This window comes from Tinamus guttatus, unplaced genomic scaffold (assembly GCF_059628265.1).
Source record: "Tinamus guttatus ecotype Peru unplaced genomic scaffold, ASM5962826v1 Tinamus_guttatus_pri_ptg000002l, whole genome shotgun sequence".
NCBI lineage: Eukaryota > Metazoa > Chordata > Aves > Tinamiformes > Tinamidae > Tinamus > Tinamus guttatus.
The window spans coordinates 915,367-942,050 of record NW_028288536.1 but is presented as its reverse complement, the minus strand read 5'-3'; the positions used below and the strand labels follow the sequence as shown (position 1 = coordinate 942,050).

Here is a 26,684-nt window from a genome sequence, read left to right as displayed (position 1 = left end):
TTCTGTTAAAAAATATATAATTCGATCCCTTCAAATTCGCATGGCTGCTTCTGTCCTTCCTTTTTTCTCATGTCATCTACAGAAATAGCTTCTTTGATAAGTCAAGATCTCAAAAGAGCTTAGAAATGAGTGGCCACTACACAAGTTCCACCAGAGCCCGTGAAAACTGGAGAAGCCCGAATTCCCTGGGGCTGGATTATCCTGGATCAGGACACAGAGGGGGGACCCTGGAGAGGGACACTAGGAGGGGATCCTGGAACGGGCACAGGGAAGGAATCCCAGAGCGGGGCATGGAAGGGGAGCCCAGAGCGAGACCCAGGAAGGGGGATCCCGGAGCGGGACACGGGGAGGGGACCCCGGAGCGGGGCTCGGCGGCTCCCGGTGCCGGTGCCGGGTCCTCCCCGGCCGTGCCCATTGGCTCCGCCGCTCCCCGCGGCCGCCGCGGCCCCATAAAGGCGCCGCCGCTGCCGCCCCGCGCCGCCAGTCGCGGGAGCCGCCGCCGTCGCACCGGGAGCCGCCGCCGTCGTCGCACCGGGAGCCGCCGCACCGGGAGCCGCCGCCGTCGTCGCACCGGGAGCCGCCGCCGTCGCGCCGGTCATGTCCCCGCCGCCCGCGCTGCCCTGGCTCCTCGCCGCCTGCTGCCTCTGCGCCCTCCCGCGCGGCTCAGGTGCGTCCCGCTCCCGCGGGGAACTCGGGGACACGGGCAGAGCTTCCCGGGGGGCTCCGGGCAAGAGGCGCCGCCGGGCGCCCCGTCGGGCGCCCGTGGCACCGCGGGGCAGCCCCTGTCCTGTGTCGCCCGCAGGGTTTCCCCAGCCGCTCTCTCGACGCCCGGACGGCGCCGACCTCCCCAAAAGTCAGGTATGGCTTTTCCCCGCCTCCTTCTTCTCCTTTCCCATCGGTCGTCCCGAAGGTAACGCGGGCTTAAAGAGAGGGGCAAAGCCTGCCTGCTCCCGCCTGGCCGAGCAAGCTGGGAATGAGACTTGCCCGGGGAGAACTGCGACCTGGGATGTCACTGGCGGGTGGACACGTTGGTGGGGCCTGAGCCTCTCTGCTGCCCGCAGAGCTGGGTGAGACGTAGAGGCACAACCACACAGTGCCCAACCATATGGGCGATGGGATGCGGGGGCCAGCGGGAGGCAATAACCAAGCCATCCCGAGCCCCTGTGCCAAAATACTCCTCGCAAGGCAGAGAATCCCACTGCTAATGTCCGATCTTTACTTTTCAAGCAACTGGCGCTGTGCTTCCGTCAGTGGATGGAGATGTCTAGCCAGCCGCAGGTAAACGCCGGCGGTGTGAGCGGTTTGAGCAGGCTGAGGGGCCTCTCCCAGCCGTGCCCGCTGGTCCTGCCCTCTATGGTTTTGCTATGAAAAAATGTTCCTGGCCGGATACATTGTATTTAAAACCGATTCCTTTTTTCTCCCCCCAACCAGAGTTAAATGCATTTATAGGGAATAGTTTCTGTCATGTTATTGATTTCAGTGTACAGTTAGAGGCTTTTTTGAGAGGCTTGTACTGATTGTTTGAGATGATTATTGGTGACAATGAATGTAGATAAAATATTTCAAAAAAAATTATTTCTAAAACACTTCGCACAGGAAAAGGTGTTTTAAATATGTCTGATTAAAGTCTCTTTACAACACAAGAATGTATTGAAAACATTTGTAATATTATATCCATTATCCTCATAGGATTTTTTTGTTACTTGTCTCAAAACAGTGAGTCTTACCCTGCTCTCAGTTCTTTTAAATTGCACTGAGGTTGGAACCAAGCCTGTTTTCTGTAGAAGTGTGTACATTATATCCTATCAATTAACATTCATTAAAGTGTTGTTTGATTTTTCAGATTTCCAGTACTGTTTTGGATCTTTGCTATTCCATATTTAACAGCATGCATACAAATGAGGTAAGGTGTAATTGTTCTTTTACCTAAAAGCATCCCGTCCTCTAACCCAGAAAGCAGGCCCCCCAAAACTAACTTCGTAACATTTCTCTCCAAATGATGTATAATCTAATAACATAACATTAAATAATGTAGATTAGATTAAAGTATAATCTGATATTGTCATGGTTTAGGAGGCATAGGACAGTAACCAGGAAGTATATGAGACCATTTATTCTCATTAGTAATTTAAACGTAATCGTTAGTTCTATTAAATTACCTGTTGAATTCCTGTTTTCATGCAGTTTTTATTTCACCAATTCAGAGCTCAAGAAGCAATGCATCTAGTTAAAACTGAGCTCCGTATTTTAACCTAACCTTCACTTTGGAATAATACAGGATTAAATAGGCTAACAAAATACACAATATTGGTTCAACGGGATACTTAAGACACACTGAATATGAAAGTATAAAAGTTGCTTTACTGTACTTCTAGTACTGTATTTCTGCTTATGTTCAGTGCGCCCAAATCAGAAACAAAAATTTAAGTCTACAAGGTACTGAAGACTCTCCCTCCTCAATCAGGCACACTAGGACTTGGCCCAATGTTATTTTGCTTTACAGAGCTTTCCTATTTTCACCAGTTTATCAAGAACCTTTCCAATAAAATGCACACTGGTTTTCTTCGGTCTGATCATCCTCAGTCAAAAAGGCTAATGATGTTGTATAGATTTGGGATTCCCTCTTCTTTCAAATCATAAGGAAAATCTTCAAGACAATAACAGAATGTCTTTTGAAATACATTTCATTATCTCTTCTTGACAGTGTCTGCAGTTTATTTTAATTCCAAGTATATTTTTCTAAAATAGCCAGAAAAAAAATCCATAAAATCCACTGTTTATTATACAAAAAAGTATCACTTCAGTCTCAAATCTACAGTAAGCATTTTGAGTTGAGCATATCAGCATATTGGCCCCTCTGTCTCTACACCTTAGCTAGTTAGGGAACACCCCAAATCATCCAGTACCTCTGCATGGAACCTTTTCCCTGCTTAGTAGTGTCATGACTAAATTTGTCAAAACTTCACCTTATTCCATGAGTCCTGAGGGTGGAAAGCTGTGTCTCATGAAGTGCCCTTTCAAGACTAATATCTTCTGGATAGTCACTTATGACAAGATTTCCAGGTGTTGTTTGATTAAATGGCAGATCAAATGGCAGATTTCAGTTGGACCTGAACTTTCTACTTGGTTCCATATTTGTGGGTTCTTTTGTATTTTTTAATTTTGATTGAATCAGAGTTACAGACTGGAGAAGGTGGATTGTGTTTTAATGGAGAGAGTGATGCCTTAGCACCATGAATGTTTAAGTCAGACAAAATTTTGATATTAATAGGACTTGAGCACCATCCTTAATCTTTTGAGAGAACTAAATAGAACATTTGGGTTCAATTTCTAATCTTTTGTTAAATCTTGTGGATAGGATTTCCAGAGGAATCAAAAGGAACTGTCTAAATGGAGCTACATTTCAATCACCTCTGTCTCATATGCCAAATGCTTGACACCCTCTTCCTTTCTTTTTAAATACTCCTTCTCTTCTACTTCCATCCACATCCTTTGCCCATATTTTCTGCTCTGCCTTCACATCCTTGCTCATTACATGTGCCATTTCCTCAAGCCCACCCTAAGTAATGAAACCCATTTGCTGGTGTATCATCCTACAGGCTCAGGGTTTCCTTAGACATTATCCCAGCTCGTCTTGAGAAAGCTTCTGTCCTTTTTTCTCTTTTTTTGCATGCATTGGAGCAACTTAAGCAATGGTAGAAGTTCACTGTAAGCAACCAAAGAAATGTCAGCATCTTGATTAACATATGCTGTCACTTTGCAGGAATCACAGATTGCTGCAGCAGAGTTTACAAAGAAGGTATGTAAACACAATGCCAAGCAAGAGGCAGTGGACAGGGCACCATGGCCCTTCTCCTGTCTATTTTGCTGCTTTATTTTAGTGAGCCCATTTTTTTGAAACAGTTGAGAAGAGACCTGCATTGCCTCTGTTTCTGCAAAGCAACCCACCATGAATAAAGCTTCCTTTTATACATTTTCTAAAGCTTGGGAATCTTGAATTATGGCAATTTAACATATTTGCGCTAGACAGAAAGAGTAGTTCTTGACAGTCCCTTTGGGGTATTGATTTTTAATCAGCATTCCAGATGAATGGGCACTTGGGACTAACAACTTCTAGTTGTCTGCATTGCATGCTGCCAAATAAGTCCGTGAATTATTAATATTCTTATGGAATGACGCTGGACCTCATCAACAGATGCATGGAACTGAGATTAAAATATTTTGTTAATAATTTGTGTTTTATTTTACAGAATAGTCGTGGGGCTCTGGGACGACCCTTCTTCCTTTTCAGGGTATCTTAATCTTTTCCTTTTTAAAAATCCAAATAACATATTATATTTTATATCTGTATATGAGCAACTGTTTACCTTTGCTGGTGCCTGCTGCTCTGTTTTCAGCAGATAGTAAATATCCCTTGTTTGAAAGCTTTGAGAGACATTGCTCAGGAAGCTCTGATTAAAATAAAAGACTGAGAGATAATGAGATGTTAGGTATCAATACATTAACATTTTTCATTTAGATAGATAACTCTGCAAATGTTGTGTCCTGAGCCAGACCACTGAAATACAGAAAGTAATATGTGTCTTGCAGCTCTGAGACTGCCAGTGTGCACAGGTACCAAATTCACCAGACAAAAAAATATGCATGAGCTAAGTGTTAACATGGTCTAATAGGTCCAGTCAGTAAGCAATGGGGCATTGTATATAGCACGATGAAAACCCAAAGCAAAATTAGGGACGTCATCTTTCACTGAATTTTCACCCATTGCCTAACTACGGCATACTCTAATTCAGTGAAAGATGACGTCCCTAATTTTGCTTTGGCTTTGCCTGTATAGATGCAGCATGTTATTAAAAACCAACTGATTTATATTAACATCTTCAGAGCACATTAAAAAAAAAACAAAAACAAAACCAAAAACCATTAAAAAGAAGGTCCTGACAGGTGACCAGTGTCACAATTCATCTGTCTATTAAATTTTAGTTCAATTTCAAACATGTCTGAACAACTACTTTCAGTCACGGCATTTACGTACTCTATTTTAAATATCTACTTAGTACCTAATTAATTGGGACCAAGATACTCAATGAGAATAATTAAAGTCAGATTGTCTGGTGTTAGGTCAGAAGCTTTGTGAAGATCCCCCAAGATTCAAAGTCAAAACCTACCATGCATGGATCCACCTGGTCTTTGATTTGTTGCCCTTTACAGGGAATCTTGCCATACCCTTGTTATGTGCTCTGTCTGCATGACACGAGATGTATTTTGGTGTATTTACGAATCTGATATCTAATACCTCTGCATGACCATCTAATTAAATTTTTCAGCCTCGAAATGGAAGAACTATCGAAGACAGTGGTGAGTAGGCCGTCCAGCTCCTCTCACTGGAAGAATATTGTGCAGCAGCATTGCTATGTGTGCGCCCTGTTCTTAGGTGGTGCCCTGGGCATCCATCATTTCCCACTGCCAAAATGAAGATATGCAACTAGATGGATCTTTAGTTTGAGCCAGGATAGCTTGTGTTCTTAGGCCCTTATGTACACAGCAAATGTTTCATAACTGATATAAGAAGTGGTAGAGTTCTGCGTGGGGTGGTATACACAGAATAGAAGGACCAAGAGGTTTCTAGCGCTCCTAGTGAGGAAGGGCACGGCGGAGAGAGGAGAGCTATGTGAGGAGAAAGGATTTATGTGTGAGTATAAATAATAGATCTGGGTACCTACTTACCCAAATTTTCAAAATTTCACCTATTTTAATCTTCTGGAACTAGGTTTCAGACCATTTCTATGAATACCACATCACATTCAGATCCACACCTTAACATAATCTGTCATTATTTAATTTGTTTCAGAATATCATGGAGTATGAAGTTCATGGGTCCATTTACCAGATTGACGACTTGCTTTATACAAAGAAAATTCCTGTTTAGATTGTCTATTACGTGACTCAGTCGTCTAGAATTGACTGTTCCATATAATAAATTTGCAATCATTAATTCTTTTTGTTGTGGTTTTTTGTTGTAGCAGGTACTAGAGTTTTTTGGGCTGTAATATACCATTGTCTGGTTCCAAATATGCTCAAAGAAGATCATTCAGATGAATATATGTAACTTTTTAATACTTCCAATTGTTCATTTTCCTTTTACAATTTCCTTTTTACTAGGAAATGATCATGTCGATAAGCCTGCCCTTTTCATAAGATAATATATTTTTCTAGGCTTTTGGGATGTACATCTCAAAAAATGTGATAAGATATTGAAGTTATTGTGAATAGTTTAATGAGTTAATTCTTACTTTGAATAATTAATTTGAATAAAAAAAGGGTTAAGTATGATGAATCCAAAGAACTTCAAAGAAGGTGGGTCCAGCACTACAGTTACTTACTGGCACTATTTGATGAGGAGAAGTATTCTTTTAGTCTTGCCTTACTGGATGTCATAAAGCAGAAATGAATCTGTACATGATGATCTGCACCTTTTACTGAAATGAATCTAGGACTGTGATGCAGCCATTGGTGTTCCCACCCTAGGGAATGGGGTGAATTGTTTTCAATAGGTGGAGACATTTACAGGAAGAAAACACAAGGTAATAAACGGCTACTTTCTTAAGAAGAGAAGAACTTTTATTATGACAAAAACCCAGGTCTGGCATAGTAAGTCTGTCTGGTGGATGCACCCACTGGTTTTGATGCCCAAGCTCTTCTTGGTTCCCCACCTTCCTTCTTGGTTGCTCAGCCTTATATCTTGGCCGGGCACATCCCAGCTATGCTGGTATTGCCCTGCATGAACCAGACATGGGAACTCACCTGTCTCTAAAAAAAATAACGCTGAAAAAATATGTGCAACTGTGTGTGTGTTTTAACTGAGCGAGTTCTGGATCTGGACTGTATTAAGTAAAGGAGTGTAGCCAGTTGAGAGAAGGAAGTGATTAGTCATCTGGCTTTTGTTAGCACATGTCTAGAGTACTGTGCTCAGGTTTGGAAGCTAAGCAAAGGCACCAAGGCTGCTGGGGCTGGAGCACTTGACCCCCCCAAGGAGAGACCAGTGGAGCTGGCCTTGCTCAGCCTGGGGAAGGGGCAGCTTCAGTAACACCAGCGAGGAGTCATCAAGAAGCCAGACCGGCCCTCTCAGCAGGGCTTGCTGGGAGGGCGAGAGAATTTCAAGGTGGATATAAGGAGAAACTTTTCTGCTCAGAGGACAGGCAGGGGATGAAAGCAGGCTGCCCTGAGAGGCTGTGCTGTGTCCATCCTTGGAGGGGTTTAAGACCCAGTTGGACAAAGTCCTAAGCAACTTGCTCTGAATTGTTACTTGGGATTGGACTAGAGACCTCCATAGGGTTCAGCCTCCCATAACATAGATATGATTTTGCGCTGTTGATACAACAGGCTTATTTTTGTCTGTTTAACCTGCTAAATGGCATGTCTGGATTCTGACAACTTGAGGACCTGGAGGGCAGGGAACACCTAGCCCTGGACAAGGAAAAGCAGGTCTGCTCCCTGCACCAGGCCCTAAGCTCAAGTCAGACTTGGTTATATCATGAAACTGTGCTTGCAGCATCACCAGCCATGGTGCTGGCATTGCTGAGAGGGCAACGAATGATGGCATGGTGCAAAGATGACAGCCAGGAACAGGTAGGCATGCTGTTTGTCCGGGATCAGCATGCATGAGCATGCTCCACAAGCTTCCATGGCTGAAGGCCAAGCTCCTGTTTGGAGCAGAAACTGCATGGGTGGGGGTCCCAAGGAGGCTGCTCAGGACTCAGTGATTAGTTGCCATTGATCACTGTCGAAAGTCAGTGGAAATCTACCAAAGGGAGGTCTGACGTCTCCATCGCTTGAAGTATTTAAGACCGACCGGGGTGCCCTTCTGGAAGAAACAGCTAGGCCAAACACAAGTTATGAAGATGCACATGGTAATGTGCACAGCAATGGGACTTCTGGCTTGTGTCACACCACCAAGTTTTACTCGATGCTACACAAGAACTGCAATGTGGGCAACTCCTGCAGGGCTCCCATAGTGAGTAGTGGCTCTCTGTACCCACCGCAGGTTTGAAGAACAGCATCTAGGGATCCCCCAAAATCTGTTAAATAAAGCTGGTAAACATGTAACTATCATGTGAAGAAATAACTTACTTTCTTCCGCTATATTTCTGTAGTAATTACAGCTTCTCTGGAAAATGCATGAGCTTGTTCACTGCTCTGTGGAAACCTTTCCTCCCTGGAGTAGCAATCAAAACCAGAAATGTCACCTGCAGGGGAGGAGAGATTAATAATACTGAAATGTAAAGGTCATGGTCGGCCTGAATCTCCTTCTGAACATCCTACTTCAAAGTTGGTAGCAGGAATCTCGCAGGAGTCCCCACACAGGTGACAGCAAAAATTAGAAGCATGAGAAAAAAATTCTGTGAGAAAATGGATTGACAGCTCTGCTCCCAGTGCCAGCAAAGGGAGAGGCAAACAAAGAGGGACATGACATGGTATACAAAGTAATCAGTGCGCTTCAAAGAGTAAATCCAATGCTTATCCATTCACTTGTAATCAAAAGGAGCAATAAGAGAGATTCAATTACACCAAGAGGCAATATATTTAAACCACAAAGGGGAATTTGTTTTTATAAGACCTAATCAACTCAGGGAACTAGTTGCCAGAGCTCGGAGTGTGCACTTAGAGACATCTCTGCCAGCTCTAGGGAAGGCAAACACACTGAGGAGCACACAATCTTCCCTAGAGGCTCCTGTGGCAGAGCACACCTACTAAATCTGCAGACAACAACAAACTGTGAGGGGACTGCAAGCATGGAAGAACAGGGTCAACATGCAGAAGGGTCTGGGCAAAAGAAAAAAACATGTACAGCTCCCTAAGCATGAGGGTAAGGTGGTATACATACTGAGGAATAATCAAATGCAGCTTTGCATTTTGCAAAAAAAGAGGGTGGTTAACTGCAGATAGCCAAATAAAAGGGCATTGAGGAAAGAAGAGAGATATAACATGGAATCACTACAAAGCTGTGTAGACCACGACATGGGAGGGAGCTTCGTGCTCTACTCATTACAGGGAAGACAACATACAGAGTAGCACTGAAGAACAGCGGGACCTACAGGAGAGCCCAGCAGAGAGGAAAGGCAGAAGTTTGGGAAATGTGGCAAGCTGAGTAAAGTGGGACTGGTTATCAAGGCAAAGAAAAGTTTGAAGGGAGGAATGATAAAATCCTTGTACTTTAAAGGTTGTCACAAAAAGAGAAGGAACAACGGCCATGGAAGATACTGCCCAAAAGCAGTATGCTTAAAATGAAGAAAGATTCACATTGTTTTTGACACTAAGGAGAAAGATACACTGATTTATAGGCAGTTAGGTCTTCTTGGTGACATAATTCTCGAGGACTGAAACCTGGCTTGGATTCTAAATTACAAACGCCCCAGTCTGAAATAAGTACAAGCAGCATTTTTCTTGTCAATGTCACCACTATGGTGACATCATATTTTGTTGGTATGTTTCATTTGCAGAAAGAATAATAGCATTGTTTTCTTGAATATCTAGTGTACTTTAGTTAGAAGTTGCTCTGGCTACTCCTGGAGAAGCAGAAGCTTTGATCTTAAAGAGCTCAACACTTATACTTTGCCTAGTTTATCTCATATTACTAAAAACTCTGACATGTGGTACCTCCCCCCTAGCACTGTACTTATCCAGAGCTACTGGGAAGATCCGGGAAGGTCAGTGTCTTCTGGAATGCTTTTTTACGATCAGATAAAATATTCCATCATGGAAGTGAAGCATATGGATTACAGAAAAAAAAAAGCTGGTTTGTGATGCGTGCACTTAAACCGCACACAAACCTGAGTCCTTTGACAACACGACAATCAAAGGCCTGTAAGATAACACATATACACTCGTGACATGAAATACCACATAGGAACTGAAGATGCGGCAGCTGTCTGCTTTTCTCATCTCCACAATCCTCAGCAAGTGATGTGACAGAAGTAGCTGCAGCAATTTAAATCTACCTTCTGTAGATTTAAAGCCATTTGCTTAACATAGCCAATTCGGCAGAAGTTAGGCAGATTCTTGACAGGCTGGCCAAAAGCTGCTAGCATCTTCTTCCAGCTTTACTACTGCACATAAGGCTACAGAGTGAACTCCTGCTACAACATAGCAAGAAAATGTTGACTTCCTGGATGGGGCATTAGAACAAAACAGTGAGAGCAGAGTCTCTTCTGGTAGTTGAGATGGATGCTCATGTGGAGTCAGCTTTAAAGACTTGTCTTGATTATCCACTACAGGCAACTCCTGTATTGCGATTACAACCTCTCTCCTCACTTTATTCAACAGGCAAAAGCATGTATTTGACATAGCTGGACCACTGAGAATGCATAAACTAATCTTAATCCATACATCTATCACTTTGATATCTATCAGTGATGGATATTACAAGTGATGTGACAGATACTCCACTGACAGCTAGAAGCAGCCACCAAGCCTGCTTCTGCAGTCATTTCTCTATCTGCTTTTTCCACAGTAAAGAAACAAAAATATGACTGATTTCATAACTGGTCATGAGTCATCATCTAAAAATTTGACATTTCTCTAGGGGGAAAGAACTTCATACATCAAATACCATCTATCTACTACCCTCAAACCTGCTGAGATATCAAGAGTGAAAGTCTGAAGGAGAACAAACTGCAAACTTGAAAGAAAAAGTTTTGAACATGTTTACCACAAAGCTTCTGTGCTCAGCGGTTTCTATACAGCCATTCATATATCGCCTGCTGAATTACTGTGTGCAAGGAAGGCAAGTACAGAACTAAACATTGCTGGAGTACAGCTGCCTACATCTACATCAGCAGAATAAAAACAAACCTAAATATAAAAATATAAATTAGAATTTCTTTTCTTTCTTCTTCTTCTTCTTCTTCTTTTGTTTTAATAAAGGCAAGAATACCGCACAAAGGATCAATGCTTATGTGTGAGTCATGAGAAAAGCAACAAGTGTGGTAATCTAATTCAGTGTTGGATCCGGGTTCATGTTTCCTCTCATGACTCCCGAGTAAAAGTGCATTTCAGAGCCACGTGCCCTAGTGGGAGAGCATCTGAGACTGGACTAGAGACTACGGCATGTTGTGTAAATAAACATGCACACAAATAAAAAGTTTAGTCTTCATTTTATAACTCTGTAATCTTATATCATGTTTTCTCCTCAAATTCCAGAGCTACTTGACTATGGAATATGTACATTCAGTGATCACTAAGATAACCAAAAGTCACTACTTTGTCCCTGCTGCTGCACCAAAGTAGAGCACAAATTTGTCTTTCAGGAAAACGGGATGCAATAGTGGGACTGATCAGCAGAGGGCAATGCTAATATCAAATCCGTGATTATAAAACCAGAGGCATTCCTGAACCTACCCCGCTCTCCATGTGCATTAGTGACACATTACTGCCATGCAGTGGCCACCGGCATGCTCTGCTTGTTTTGCTCCTAACTGAAGGAACGAATGAGTTAAGATTTTATGCATCTTTTATACTTGTCTGGACAAAGCTATCTGAGGCCAAAATATGGGATATTTCCTTTCCTTAAGGAGGATGGAGTGACACAGAAGGACAAACTTATGAACACACAAATCTCTGCACAGAGTAAGCTGCAGGCACTCCACAAAACTAATACATCCATCACCAAGATCAATCCGCTCAATAGGCAAAAGAAAAGAGCTTTTCCAGGCATCATTTCGTTTCCATGCTTTCCACCTGCCCACAACTTCACTGAATTGTGGAGTGCCACATACAGACATTTTCTAATGGGTGTTATTGAAAACATCCATTTTCCTTGACAGACAATTGCGCCACACCACAACTGAGTTAGGAAAGTAACGCTACATCAAGATAAACATGTTCTGTAGCGCCGGTAACAAGAGAGCTGCCAAGGGAACTGTGTTTGGAAATTTTTCATTGCTTTGCTTTACAACTAAGTCACGTACCAGTCCAGCTACAGGTGATGAGCTGAAGTCTATAGCACAGACTAGCACAGAACCAGGTACTTGCAAAATTACTGCCCAATTAACATCTTATTTGAAATAGAAATGGGCATGTCCATACTCAGCAGAACCAGTGATGTTTTCCTTCAGATTTGTGCTTCAAGAAAGATCTCCTATATTCTGTTAATGAAAGACAGCTTTCATTATCATTTCATTAGCATAATGCCATGCTGTACCTTTTCACACTGCCCTTCAGGCAGGGCACTCATCAGTTCCCTTTCTTTTACACCCTCCCTATTTCCAGGAAACTGGAGGGAAGCATAACATGGTTTCAGCACTCCGTCCTATTTGCCTAGACGTGGTCAGCAGATTCAGAACTTAATAGAAGAGAACATACAGACATAAGCAAGCAACAGCACAATGCCAGAAACTTTGTTTTCCTGAGAGGAAGGCCAAAACCTGAAAAGAGTGAGGCAGCTGAGTAGTTAGCGCACTAAATTGGAAACTGGGTGTCTGGGTGCTGGTTCTGGCCTTCCTAGTTGATATACATATTCTTGTTTCAATGGGCTAGTCAAGTGTATCATTTTCCTACTTATATGTATGTGTGTTGTTGAACAGTGGCTTACACAGATGTGTAAAGTTAAGCACATCCTTTACTGAAATGGCACCTTTTATCTGACTTCACCCTTTGTGAAAGAAGGGTATAGGTACTTAGCAGCCTCAGAGGTCTGCTATGATAGTGCTATGATATAAATAGTTTCTGAACAGAAATGAACTTTGAAACCTAAAGAATAACTGTTAAATAACTTGATAAAAAAACAACAACAAAAAAACCCACAGTCCTCCCAAGGAAGGCAAAAGTCAATAATCTGGGCATTTGTCTGAATGTTTTTCTAATCACTCTGTCTAGAATAAAGAATGATATTATTGTTATGCACTAGTAAGATTTTCCATTAAGATTCTCTTGTATTTAAGTGAGCAAATTAATTCTTAAATTTAAATTTACACTTAAATTAAAGGATCTCTTCACTTTCTAAAATACATCATTATTTATCAGTGTGATTAGCCTGCTCCAGTAAATGTTTAAGTAGTCTTCAAGGCATATTTAAATGCCTTGCAAAACCACATGCATATACCCTGGTTCCTCATTCTTCCTGTTCATAGTAGTACAACTTGTAATGGAAAAACTTTCCTGTATCCCCAGGTTTCTGAAAAGCTATCATTTCTCTGCTGATGTGTTATGAAGCAGCAATGAAGGACCATAACTATATTCATTTGCTCTTCAGTAGCAGACATTATATCTGTTGGTGGCCCCTGCCAGGACTGGTACTAAGCTTAATGATCTACATTAACTTTTGACAAGTATGGTGGAAAAAAAGAATACGTCAGGAAAAAATATCAGTTGTCCTGGAGAGTAGGTAATGGTACATGCAGGTATAAATACACAGCTCAAGTGACTGGAGAGTGCTCTGACATTCATCTTGCTTGATAACCTTTGCAAGGGAAACCAAAGAACATCAACCAGTAATCTCTCCCACAAAGGAAATGATTCTTGTTTTATTTTATTCTATCACCAAATGCTGCTCCACACAGTAAAATTTGCTTTCATTCCCCAGGGATATTTATGACACCCTTTGCATTATCATCTACATGTCTCTTTTTACATCACTACTGCCATCTCCTTTCACCCATTTCATAAGCCCTCCACCTCCATTTCTCAAAACACCTGATTTTACTTTAACCCTTCCTTGCCAGATTAATAAACAGGAAGCTCTGAGGAACATTTCCTGGGTTTATTACTGAATCTTGTTCCAGAGAGTGGCTAAATGTAAGTATTACCCCAAAGAATTTGGTTAGATGCCCAGTGAATTAGCAGATGAGTAACAACAACATTGATAGAAGAGCCAAGAAAAAGAAAACCAAATATGAAACGAGAAGTGATGTTAAAACTTGAGGAAGGAAGGAAGAAGGAAGGATGGGATGTATGACAGATGCTTAATGTTTCCTCAACAGATGCAGGGGCTATGTTTGAGTTCCCTTACAGTAGCATGCACTTTCCTCCATTAATTCAGCTAGCAAAGTATTATTTAAGCCTCATCAAGCAACTGCAAGAAGTTTAAATGAATAGAGGAGCCCATATTATAAAAAAAAAAAAAAAAAATTGTTTCCTAGTTCAAGCAGTTCACTGCACTCTATGCATGCCTGAAACACTCTAAGAATCTTCAATAATTGAGTTCCATCACTGCTTGCTTATGCCTTTGATTCCAGCTTAGATAGCACCCAGGATACAGTGCATACTGCAAGGAGAAAAATGAGGAGTTTTTCCTCTGGTCTAGATGAAGAACAACTATTTCCACATTCTAATTTGCACTTCTCTTGCCTCCATTCTGTACTGTGGAAATTAGGCCTATTACTCTGCCATTTTTCACTATGTGGCACAGTATCTAGAATCAGAACCATGAGCTGAGGTCGCATCAGAGTTGGACATCAAAGAGAAAACATCATCATCCCTGCCGACTTAGCTAACCACTGACTAAGAGTCAGGCTCCCTCTTCCCATTACTGTGCTGATTCTGCACAGTCCCTTCAGCTACCACAAGCTCTCTGCTGGCTGGACAGCTCTTGGATAAGGTTGCTTCTTAAGAGAGTAGCCCTCAGGCTCCAGAGGCTGTTTCCTTGGATTTGTACACAATCACTCCTGGGACTGAGAAGGTGACAGCAGTGAGTCCAAAAGACTGAACATGAGCCAAAACAAGTCTTAGTCTGCTTCAGCAAACATCTGTTGGTACAGGTAGAAAGATGTCTAAGTTCTGGTGCTTAGGAAGAAAAGTAGTGCTCCCAAATCAAGGAGTAGCTGAGAAGATGTATGTACCTTCCTTAGCATGGCCCTCCAGAGAGCTTGCACTCTGGCAAAGGATGCCATCACTTGCAAGTCTATGCAAAAGAGCAGTGAATGCTCTTTGATTATCTTATATCCTCAAATACATTTAAATTCCAACTAAATTTTCACATAGCTTGTGACCAATTCCTCCATTCCTTGTTTCCAAGGCAGATCAGACCACACAGATAACACAGGGTTTACTTGTACCTTTTACTGATTCATTGGTTAATCATTTCTAAGAATATGACTGTCTCCTCTCCCAAAGTGCCAAGTGGTCACTGACGTAATAGATGTTCAAGTCATTGCTAACTGAGCTTAAGTGGACTTTTCTTTCCTGGGTAGAACAATTAAGAAAACCCAATCATGATACTATTCGCAAGAATATTTCACAGATGCTGTGTCCAGCGCTAAATAAAAAGTAACATATTTTGATAAAGCTGGAGAGAAGACAATTTTCACTGCAGTCCCAGAAACTGCTGTTCTATTGACTCCCACACACTCTTGTTGTCTGGGAGTCTAATGAGCTGCTTGTATAAGTAAAGTATAAGTAAAACAATTATTTCCTCACATTTCTAACACACAACAGTAACAGCTTCAAAATCTTCAATAAACATTAGTTATTTAATAAGCAATTTGCCCCCTGAAGTTAAGGAAGTATGCAAGTTATAACACTAAAGAGAGCTCAGGTATAGAGACCAAGAAAAAAAAAAAAACTGTCAGCTTGGAAGAACAAGGAGAAAATCTCACCCAGCTGCTAGTAGAGCCTTTGCAAACTACACGCTTCAGATGTTATCAGGTTACTTGTTTTGGATACGTGTTGCACAACCTGACAACAAACAGTGCTAATGAGTTGTTAGAAGACAAGATATGATGTTATTGTATTTTTAAATTGATAATGGATTTTTATCCAAGGTAAGAAGTATCCTTTTGAAACACACTATTTTTAAGCACATGATAAGTGAAGACAGAAAATCGGTTCCTGCTTCCGACTGCTGTAAGATCTTGAAGAAGCTGCCCTGTCCACCAGAAGATTACTCCTGCAACACTTCTGGCTCATCTAGCACGTTCTCCCTTCCTCTGGTGTTTCAGATCCTTTCCCTCCACACCACCTCTTGGCAAAGAGGTGAGCCTCTGCTGAAAGTGATGTCTCTCCCCTAGATAGCCCTTTGAGTTACCAGCCCCCAAAACGGCCCTCAGGTTAGCAGATAGGAGCTACAGAGCCCACTATCCACGTGGAGCACTTAGATCTGATAGAGCACAGCTTCCTGAGCTTGCTGTGCTGGCTGCCCTGTCATGTTTAAGTCCACATAAACTTTCTGGCAGGTCAGCATGACAAGGAACATAGAATGTTTTTTTTCCCCAAAACACAGCTCACATTACTGATGTTGACGGAAACTACCACAGAAAAACATCCAGAAGGCCCCTAAGGAGCCAGAGCTGCTGTTACTTTCCATGCCCCAGTGTCAGGTTTATGATACAGGTCAACACCATTTCACCCCCTCGATATCCGGCCACAGCTGACCATGTTTACAGAAACAGCAATGGCTGATCTTAAAGCTGCCCTCTAAACAACACTCATCTACTATCCATGATCTAAAGCACTTTTGTCCAGCTGTCATAACAGCTAGTAACTCCAGGATTTACCAGCAGACCATTGCCTAGCTGGTTTCCTGCAACCTCCCTGTAGCAGGCACTTGCAGCTTATGCACATGTAGAAAACTGCAGTCCTGTGCTTCCTTATTCATAGCTTCTTGTTACATAGCTTCTTCAGTTACATTGCCTAACTTGCCTACATACAAGGATGAATTCGGTTCCCACAAGCCCAGAAAACCAGGGAAGTACACTAGAAAGAGAACCATCACAAAATGTCTCCCCGGAAGACAGATACTGGAAACTGGATCCCAAACCCTTTCCTCATAGGATCTGGCTTGAGATGGTTCTCTAATCTTTTTTCCCTGAACCTACGCCTTCCTACTATATACAGAATAATTGAAACACATACATATTACACAATATGATAATATTAATGTAGTAGTAGAGGTGTTAGTTTTTTTGCAGTACTGCAAATAGATTAACAGCTTCATACTTTGAGGTCAGGAATTATACATTACTGAGCTCAACATTAGCATCTGTCCCGAAGAGTATCTGTCACATAGTGTTGCAATTCAGAGTACTTAGGTAGCTTTTCAGGCATCCATAGGTATAGGACACAAGAAGTTTTGGATGCCTTTGGAAAGGAATCTTTCTGGTTTGCCTTCTTGATATCTAGCTTTTCTTGAGCTGGACACTAGTGGAACAAGGCCCAGAGAACCAAGAAAATTCTCATTGTCATTCACATAAAAGTTAAATTGGGGCTCCATAAGAATTTTCTAGAACTTGTTTCTTCTGTGGACAGCATACAAACCTCACCAGTGTCAGAGCTTTAAACCACAAATTGCACTCCACAAGCACAGAAACACATAAGGCTGTGCTAGCACCATTTGTGGTTCAATATGCATTGAATGACCATCGAAGAATTTATAGCACAACCCTCCTGCAGCACCAAATACAAGATAAGACGATTCATCAGCTTCATCACCATTACAAGAGAGACCAGTCTAAATTTCACAGATTCATCAGCTTGTACTGGATAGTACACTTAAAACCTTTTCACAGGCACAAATGTCGGATGAAGCAGTCATTTAAACACGTATATCAAGAGGAACCCAGCTGTGCACATGCAAGCACACTTTTTTTTTTTTTTTGAATAGATTAGATTTCCTTAGATAACTTCTAAAAAAGAACTTCAATTTGAAACACTAGTTATATAAAAAACAGAAAGAAGACAGACATAAGTCATGTGCACACTTGTTTAATCATAAAAGTACCCTATATTGGGTCTCTACTTTTAAAGGGCATGTGTAGGGAAACCTCACTAACAACTCTGGCAAGCTTTTAGGCATACACATATGTAACTTTATAGCAAAAAAATGGTGGCACACATGACAAACTGATCTGTGGAGAAAGCCAGTGCTGCCCCAGCACAGTGTCAGTAGCCTAGTGGGGGCTAGAACTCCTGCGACTGGACACCTTTGTGTCGTGGTTTCAGAGACATGGTCTTTTTTGGAAGAAGCTGAGGAAGAACATTTGGTATAACCCCTCCTTGGGCAATGGTCACACAAGAGAACAGCTTGTTCAGCTCTTCATCGTTTCTCACGGCCAGCTGGATGTGTCGCGGAAGGATCCTCTTTTTCTTGTTCTCCTGGGCAGCGTTTCCCGCCAGCTCCAGGATCTCCGCACTCAGGTACTCCAGCACCCCAGCCAGGTAGATGGCCGCAGCAGGACTTACTCTCTCAACATAGTTGCCTCTCTTCAGTAGCCCGTAGATACGACCCGCTGGGAACTGCAGACCAGCCTTGGCTGATTTTGTTTTCTTCGCTGTGAGTAGTGGCACTGCGTTTTTCTTCCCGTGTGCAGACATTCTAACATCAACCTAGTGCAAAAGTATGAAGAGCTGAAAATAAGAGTGATTGATTTTAATGCCTTAAGCTATAACGGGGCAAGAGTAAAAAACCAAGATGGGCAAGAACATTTCAATGCCTTAACCCCTTTCTCCTCATTCTACTGGATTTTTTTTTTTTCAATTCTCATATAAACCTTTTTTCATCCCCTCTATCAGAAAGAGTAGCTCCCTTGTTTCACCACTTTTATCCAAAGGATAAACAAGCCAGGATTCTGCTCTAGGGAGGCCTGACAAGTTTCCAGTCCACTAGTAGTCATCTATAAGCCCAGTAGGAGGAACGTGACAGCTACCTGGCAGACCCCCACAGTTTCTTGCTCCTAAGCTCTGCCTTACTCCCTAGAGGTCTTCTGACTCTGCATCAAAGGAGGAGCATCGTTAAAAAGAGAAGATTTCAGGATACCTATGAGCATTCAGAACACCTCCTGAAAAACTTCATTGAACTTACCCCAAGTAAGCAACTAGGAAATTGTTTAACTATTAGCATCTTGGAAAAAAACAAAAACAAAAACAAACAAACAAAAAAACCCCACAGAGCTAGAAACTTCATCTGAAGTAAAAGCAACAGAAATGAAGATTTAATGTGCTGAAAACCACTTTAAATAGTTCTTGTTTTCCAGAAGTGAGAGGACCTATTTTTGCAAGATAATAGTCCATCATCAGGAACAAGGTTTATGGGAAGAGCAGAAGCTTTGTTTTATACTAGATACTTGAATTACTCTACTTAGCACACTATGCACCAGGCTGCCACAAACACAGCACTATCTTTTTGCATGATATTACATCCATCCTAACACATTTCCTCCACTCACTGCTGACATAGGATCTCTGTTATTTAATAGAGCCAATTACTACTCAATGCGTCTAACAAAGCAACTGGAAGAAGGAAACGGGAGAATTCCACTGTTGCATTACTCTTACTGGTAAGAAACAAAAAAAAACAAACAAAACAACAACAACAACAAAACTTCACAAAGCTCAAGAGATGCTTTACCTAGAATCAGGAAGGAACTAAATTGGACATTTAACTAAAAGCCACTTTTCTCCAAGAGAATTTATGAGTACCCTAGCTTTTAGAGTTTAGGTATAACTCATTTATAAAATTCTATTTATTAAAAAATGGAATATATACGTATATAAAGAACAGCCCTATGCTAGCGCCAAACTTCTACCTCACTCGAGAGAATACATAGCATGAAGAACACATACTTGACTTAAGAACAAACTTTTACCTTAACAAATGAAGCTCTTGATCTCTTTTCTTACACTTCCATTAGCCAGATCTACTAGATTATTCATTCTGTAAAGCAATTCCCCTTTTTAAATTCATGCATAACAGGAGCCATATTGTTACCTTAGTGCATTCAGTACCAGCTGGGTGAGTGATGGTTCTGCCACTCAAAATAGAAAACAGTCAAGGTCACAACACAGGAGCAACTAGGTAGAATACCTGAGAGCTTGATGATCTACTACTGTTTCCTGTAGAACTGTTTAGCACCTTGTTAGCCCATCTTCCACCTCAAAAACAGGAGGATATTAACTGCCACAAAGAATTGCACTGACCCTAATTGACAGTTAATTTATTGCAGCTTTAAGCTTATCAGGTAAAAAGTGATAGCAGGAATTATTTCAAGGTGCTAAAATGCATACATTATCTTCAAAAGTAGAAACATTTGTCCAACTCTGCTCACTAACCTCAAATGCTAGAAAAACCTTTCTCAAAAAGGTGATTAAGTAATTAGAAGACACAAGGGAATGTTTATTAAAAGAGTGCTCTGTTTTCTCTTCATTCTTCTTCCTCCAGTATTTGCTTTCTGGAACTCAAGTTACAGCTCTGGTACATCTTCCTCATCCATACTCACACTGAGGACTAAAGTGTCAGAGTCATTTTTTAGCTACAACAGATGGGAACTGCACACCTGAATGGATGCTGGAAAGGAAAAAAAACTCACCTTGCATTTTCCTCAAGAATTAAAAGCAGCAACTTATAACTACCATGATTCTTTGTGTTGCCGGCAGTGGCTAAACGGCTTTATAACCATGTTGCAGAGCCTTTGAAAGCTCAGGATATCTCACATAAAGATCTCTTTGTTCTTTTATACACTCCCATCTTTCATATAGTTCATCTCTTTCTCAAAGCAACAGCGTGAACAACTTTTTTTTTTAAAGGCATAAGATATATTTTCTAGAAATGAGTATGTGTTGATACCTGAATCTTTTTTTTCTTCAATATAAGAGTACTGAAAAGTTGAGTTTGGGCCCAAGAGAAATAGTCACAGAGCAGCTGAGTTAGGAGACATCCACTTACTGCATATCCAGAGAGGTGATTTTTTCAAATCACTATGCTAGCTGGTTAAGTTACAAATGGGTCAAACTATTGATTAGAGAAAAAAATGAAATTGGTTTCAACAACAACAACAAAAAGGATCTCTGACCTTTGGACTAGACCAGTACCTCATCCCAAGCCATTTATCTTTAGTTCATAGAATCATAGAATCACAGAATGCCTAAGGTTGGAAGGGACCTCTAGAGGACCCTTCTAGAGTCCAACCCCCCTGCACACGCAGGGTCACCTAGAGCACACGGCACAGGACTGTGTCCAAGGGGGTATTGAAGATCTCCAGAGAAGGAGACTCTACAACCTCTTCGGGCAGCCTGTTCCAGTGCTCTGTCACCTTCACAGTTAAGATTTTTTTCCTTAAGTTCCTGTGGAACTTTTGATGCTTCAGTTTCCGGACGTCTCCTCTAGTTCTGTCGATGGCCACCAGTGAAAAGAGGCCAGCTCCATCCTCCTCACTGCCTCCTTTGACGTACTTATAAACACTACTCAGATCCCCTCTCAGCCTTCTCTTCTCCAGGCTGAACAGGCCCAGCTCCCTCAGCCTCTCCTCATAGGGCAGATGTTCCAGGCCCCTGATCATCCTTGTAGCCCTGCGCTGGACTCTCTCCAGCAGCTCCACATCCCTCTTGTACTGTGGAGCCCAGAACTGGACACAATACTCCAGATGCGGCCTCACCAGGGCTGAGTAGAGGGGCAGGATCACCTCCCTCGACCTGCTGGAGATGCTCTTCTTAATGCACCCCAGGATCCCATCGGCCTTCTTGGCCACGAGGGCACACTGCTGCCTCATGGTCAACTCATTGTCCAGCATGATGCCCAGGTCTTTCTCTGCAGAGCTGCTCTCCAGAAGGTCAGTCCCCAGCCTGTAATGGTGTCTGGGGTTATTCCTCCCCAGGTGCAGGGCCTTGCATTTGGCCTTGTTGAATTTCATGAGTTTTTTTTTCACTGCACAGTTGTCCAGTCTGTTCAGGTCCCTCTGGATGGCAGCACAGCCCTCTGGGGTATCAGCTACTCTATAAGCAAAGTTCTAGCAGCTGTAAGTACTCTATCAGCTACTTTATAAGTGAAGATAGGGCCTCCCTGTCTACTCTTATAATATCTCCTATCATGCAGAGATGTCAGCTAAAGACATTTTCTACCAGCTGCCTGGATAGTGGCTATGTCTTACAGGATTTACTTGCATGATCTAGAGCAACACAAGATGAAAAACACAGTACAGTGTTCTAGATTAACTAGGGGTGCTTCAAGCACTGCCTTTAGAACTATGCATGAACTAAGTACTTAACTTGAGCCTGGTGTGGCTCCACCCTTTACACTTTTGCTTGAGCCCAAAGAATTATCATTCCAGGAATGGTTTACATTAATCAGAGTAATTAGAAGAACTAATTTTATTTTCATATTTTTTTTCTTCCCTCCTCATTCCTGTACTCCTTTAAAGCCTCTCCTTCCACTTCCAAGTGGATACATTCAACACAAGTTTGAAGCACCTTGGATTGGTATAACAAAGGAAGAGATTTAGCCTTGTGTTGGAGCACTACCCAAAGACAACAGTTTACTCTTGATCTATGAGTAATGACTTTAAAGCACAGAGTTACTATCTCTAGAAGTTAGACTAATTATGAAGTGTTGAATTAGTTGTGCTATAAGTCTGTAATGGAGGAAAAGATTACTTTACATAAATGGCTACATATGTCTGGTTGTCTTCATCTGTTGCAGAGCCATTGCCTCCAACACCTTTTCAAGGTAGATACATACTCAACTTATGTCTAGTCATCAGGGAACTGGGCTGCAAAGAAAGGAGAACAATATTGCATTCTAAGAAGTTTATTAGAAGCTTTAAAAATAACATTAAAAATGGTAGGAAAATACTTGACAGAGAAGTAAACACACTTTGAAACAGTGCTACTAAGTCCCATCATCCATAAGCACACAAATCAGACCAGGAAGAAGGAAAACAAAAAAAGCAAGTTTCAGTTGCTACCAAGTCATTCCTGGGAAGGAGCAGGTTCTTTCTGAGTTCTCTTGGGAAGAAGCTGGGAAAGGATATTTGGCATAACCCCTCCTTGAGCGATGGTCACACAAGAGAACAGCTTGTTCAGCTCTTCATCGTTTCTCACGGCCAGCTGGATGTGTCGCGGAAGGATCCTCTTTTTCTTGTTTTCCCGGGCAGCGTTTCCCGCCAGCTCCAGGATCTCCGCGCTCAGGTACTCCAGCACCCCAGCCATGTAGATGGCCGCAGCAGGACTTACTCTCTCAGCATAGCTGCCTCTTTTCAACAGCCCATAGACACGACCCACTGGGAACTGCAGACCAGCCTTGGCTGATTTTGTTTTCTTCGGCACAGCTCCGGGTCTGCCAGGGGGAGCAGTTTTCTTTCCACGCCCAGACATCCTGATAATGAAGAAATAATGAAGAGACCAGAAAGTTGAAATCTTAAAGCTGGGGATTTAGGCCATAGATTGCTGATAACAAGAGACCAAGAGATGAAGGTGACAGCAAGGTCAGTTACACTTTCTGGTATTTGGGATTGAAACACAATATTTTTTTCTTAAGTAGCATTTTCTCAAAAACCATGACCACTTTCTTAAACTTAACCTGAGACTAAGTCTGCTGCTTCTTTGAAGAGAAGATAAAATAATAATGAAAGAATACAGAAGGGTAACATTTGAGGAAATTCCTACAATCCACAATGCCTCACCTTTACCAGACTCCAGGAAATTTTCATAAGAAGTTTAAGGCTAGCTCCCCCAAGAATATTCTCCAGATGCTATGAGAATATTGGTCCTGTTCTGCACACAGAAGAGAACTGAACTGGGTTAAGTACTACAGTTCTAAGAGTGTAAGCTATGGTTTGCCTACTGTGGACTCAAGACAGGGCAAGGCTTTAAGTATGACAGCCAGTTAAAGAACACTTAGAATAGAGGAATAAAATCTCATTTAAATAATATCTCAAACATGAGTAAGTAGAATAGTTAACCTTCATCAGTTATTTACAATGCACCAGATGACCATCTGTCTCTAGATTCATGAAGATTGTCTTGCATAGCTTTATATAAGAAATGTAATAATTAAGGGAAAAAAAAAAGATTTAGCAGGAAATGGAAATAAAACAAGAAAGCTCTGAATCAAGCAATCCAAGAAAACTAGCCCATAACTTCTTAGCCCTCCTAGCAGAGAGAAACCTTCCTATTCTAATTACTTATTTCATATATATTGCAGTATAAGTATAGCTATTTTTAAAATAGCTCAAAAAGAATAATAATAATAAAAAATTCAGATCTTTTGCTATATAATATAAATGAGAAAATTCACCTTATTACCTTTAAAGAAAGCAGAAAAAAAAAACTTATTTAAGCTGGTCCGTGTTTTGTTACAGCATACACCTAAAGGTAAGCAAGATACAGGTATCTTCTGATCCTGGGACAGACTTTTATTAGTGACTTTCTCCTCATTACAGGTCACCTGGAGTTGATGAGTCATTTCCACAGGTGGCTCAGCTTGGTCCTAATGCTTGACTTGGGGGAAAGGAAGGGCTACGTTATGGACACTCAGGAGGCAGGAGCCACATTGTTGGGGATCCCAGAAACAACTACAGGTGTGTTTGAGGCTCGTTGTAACTCGTGCTCAGCCATGAATCCCTCTGCCTTGAGCATTCCTGTCCATACGCTACACATAAAAACAGTCCTCAAACATACACACAAAAAATGCGCTCGTGCTTTTCCTGTGTTTGCTTTTCAGTACTGAAAATAGGTCCCAGTCAGCACTGTAAAAAAGCTGAGGGTGTGAATAGCATATGAGAAGAACGGGTGCTCCTGAGCGCCTGGGCTCTGACAGAGCATCTGTACGGGGACAACAGCAACATTTGCATGCCAGGTACTAGCTATGGGTCAAATCCAGAAAGACTTTGGGGCTTTAAGAGGGCTTATGGAAGATTCCAGAAAGCTCATCTCACATGCTGCCTCCTGAGAAGCTCCCTGGACCCTGTCACTTTTTCCTTTCTAAACTGCCGTTGCCACATCATCTGCAAGCAGAGCCCAGTTTCTCTGTGTGTCTAGACATCTTCCAGGATGAGGAGGGTCCTCACCAAGTGCATCTGCAGCTATCCATTTATTCTGATTCTTACAGAGAAAAGGTGACTCTGCCTCTGAGGTAGAAATGATGGTTGTGCCTGCCCTTTGGTGATGCCCAGTAGCACTTAGAACAGCTGTCTATCTGGGAGAAAGCTAAAATGTAGTCTGTCATTGTAGAGCTGAAATTTCAAATCTCAGTGAAAAGAATAGTTCGGGAGGATTGGTGTCTTTGCCACAACTATTGAAACTCTGTTACTGTGCAGAGAAGCACTCACAAGATAAGGAAAGGGATGGAGCCCTGGTTTGGATCCTAGATCTCCACCTGCATTTTACACCAGCCGATTACCGGAGAAGACCAGTGGCTGAAACAGACCATTATGAAATGTTGCTTCTCTGAACATAATTTAAGTGTCTTAGCACTTTTCCAAATACTTCTTCAGTGGGTGTTAACAGGATGTTCATGCTGTTGCAAATATGTGATAATGAGACTTTGAAATTCCCATTTCAACCCCCTGACAGAGCAGAGCAGCAGTAGCTCCTCTGCAGCCCCCCAACCCGGTTTTAAGGCCTGCAGGCAGGCAGTGCTGAGGCATTTTTTTCTGGGGCCTCGGGAGTAGGTTTTAGTCTTCCTTGGTGAGAGTGCTGAGCATCAGGTGATTGCATAAAAAGAGGATGAGTGGGATGAATGGAAAAGTTTTCTTCACCCTTCTCATCTCCTCATGTTAAGATCTGCTTAGCTCTCTGAAAGGCCAGAGGTGCCCATTTTAGGGAATGGAGAGCTGGTTCGAATTGCGTGGTGGGGCATGTGCTTCCCTAAAAGCCCGCATGAGACGGAAGCTCCATGTGGGGTTAGGTCTCATACCCAATCTCTTCCTCAGGCTTTTTTTTTTTTTTTTTTTTTTTTTTTAAGATAGACTGAGAAACAAAGTAAAAATCACCATCTAGATTCAAATTTCTGATCATGCTAATCGGCTATGATTCCACGCAAGCAATATAATACTGGTAATTTTGTCTGGTAAGAATGGATAGTATACTTTTTTCTTTGTTTGTTTGCTTGGTTGGTTGGTTGGTTTTTCCTTAAAAGATCAAGGAAAGCAAAAAGATGAGAGAAAGTGGTGAGAAAAAAATAGAAACAAGATATGAAATAGAGAAAAGTAAGAAGTGGAACAAGAAGAAAGTTATAAAAAGGTATAAAGGTATGGGCGGGCCCAAATGCTCAGCAAAAGCACATAGATACTTCTAGAAAAATGTTTCCTAGGTCTGACAATTTATCTGGGGCATACAGTGTATATAGTTTTAAAATCTAGAATCTTATCTCCTTTTAACTTGTGACATAAGATTCCCAGGATGTGTTACATATTTTTAAATCTAGTATCACACTGCTAGTTTCGCTACCCATGCTCTAAGTCCCTTGCAAGGTTGTGTTTAGCAGCTTTAAGCGGCTGCAATTTTGTATCCAGCACCATGGCTGTGGGAACCATCAGCAAATGAGGAAAGTGGTGTTTGGGCAAGAGTAGAGGTAGTTTGGAAATAATTTTATGTGTCTTATGTACATTTTATGCAATATTATGTATACAGCTTGACTGAAAAGTGGCAATCCTTGTAATACATTTTTGCCCATATTTTAATTAAAAAAAAAGAGCTATTCAAAAGTAAATGTTATCAGACTTTCAAATATGTGTTAAAACGGTGAGCAACTTGATTCGCGAGCTTTACATTATTAACAAGGATGTAGCAAGACATGCTTGATAATACACCTATTCCTATTTTATCATGCTGCAGCTTTGGGCTGTGGCAGAGATTCAAGCCCTATGGCAAAGACTGGATGTAAACAGGAAAACAAGGAGGCCTTTTTATCCCAGGCAGGAGCTGTGTGCAAACCCCCTGCCAGCACAGAGGAGGGTGAGCAGGGAAGCACATCGTGGTGTGGA

The 26,684-nt window shown here is 41.8% G+C and overlaps 3 protein-coding genes across 5 annotated transcripts in view; 2 read left to right on the top strand and 1 right to left on the bottom strand.

Moving 5' to 3' along the window:
* The window catches only part of MAP4K4 (mitogen-activated protein kinase kinase kinase kinase 4), a 602,555-nt gene that overhangs the window by 49,923 nt on the left and 525,948 nt on the right, over positions 1 to 26,684 (top strand). The window lies entirely within an intron of this gene.
* NMS (neuromedin S) lies at positions 291 to 5,366 on the top strand. The gene is made up of 8 exons (XM_088531997.1): positions 291 to 483; positions 578 to 667; positions 803 to 858; positions 1,228 to 1,278; positions 1,844 to 1,903; positions 3,764 to 3,799; positions 4,251 to 4,292; positions 5,328 to 5,366. Exons 1-8 carry the CDS (start codon positions 291 to 293, stop codon positions 5,364 to 5,366), a joined length of 567 nt encoding a protein of 188 aa, XP_088388123.1.
* Positions 22,633 to 23,081, bottom strand: LOC104580970 (histone H2A). Its single transcript, XM_010228524.2, has one exon. The coding sequence runs from the start codon at positions 23,071 to 23,073 to the stop codon at positions 22,669 to 22,671; it is 405 nt and encodes a 134-aa protein (XP_010226826.2). The 5' UTR covers positions 23,074 to 23,081; the 3' UTR covers positions 22,633 to 22,668.

Bases quoted from the DNA above. Each gene is read 5' to 3' on its own strand.
- NMS (XM_088531997.1), top strand. From the start codon at position 291: ATGGAAGGGGAGCCCAGAGCGAGACCCAGGAAGGGGGATCCCGGAGCG. The intron at 3,800-4,250 runs GTATGTAAACAC...TTTATTTTACAG, and splicing joins CAGCAGAGTTTACAAAGAAG to AATAGTCGTGGGGCTCTGGG. The intron at 4,293-5,327 runs GTATCTTAATCT...TAAATTTTTCAG, and splicing joins GACCCTTCTTCCTTTTCAGG to CCTCGAAATGGAAGAACTAT.
- LOC104580970 (XM_010228524.2), bottom strand. From the start codon at position 23,073: ATGTCTGGGCGTGGAAAGAAAACTGCTCCCCCTGGCAGACCCGGAGCT.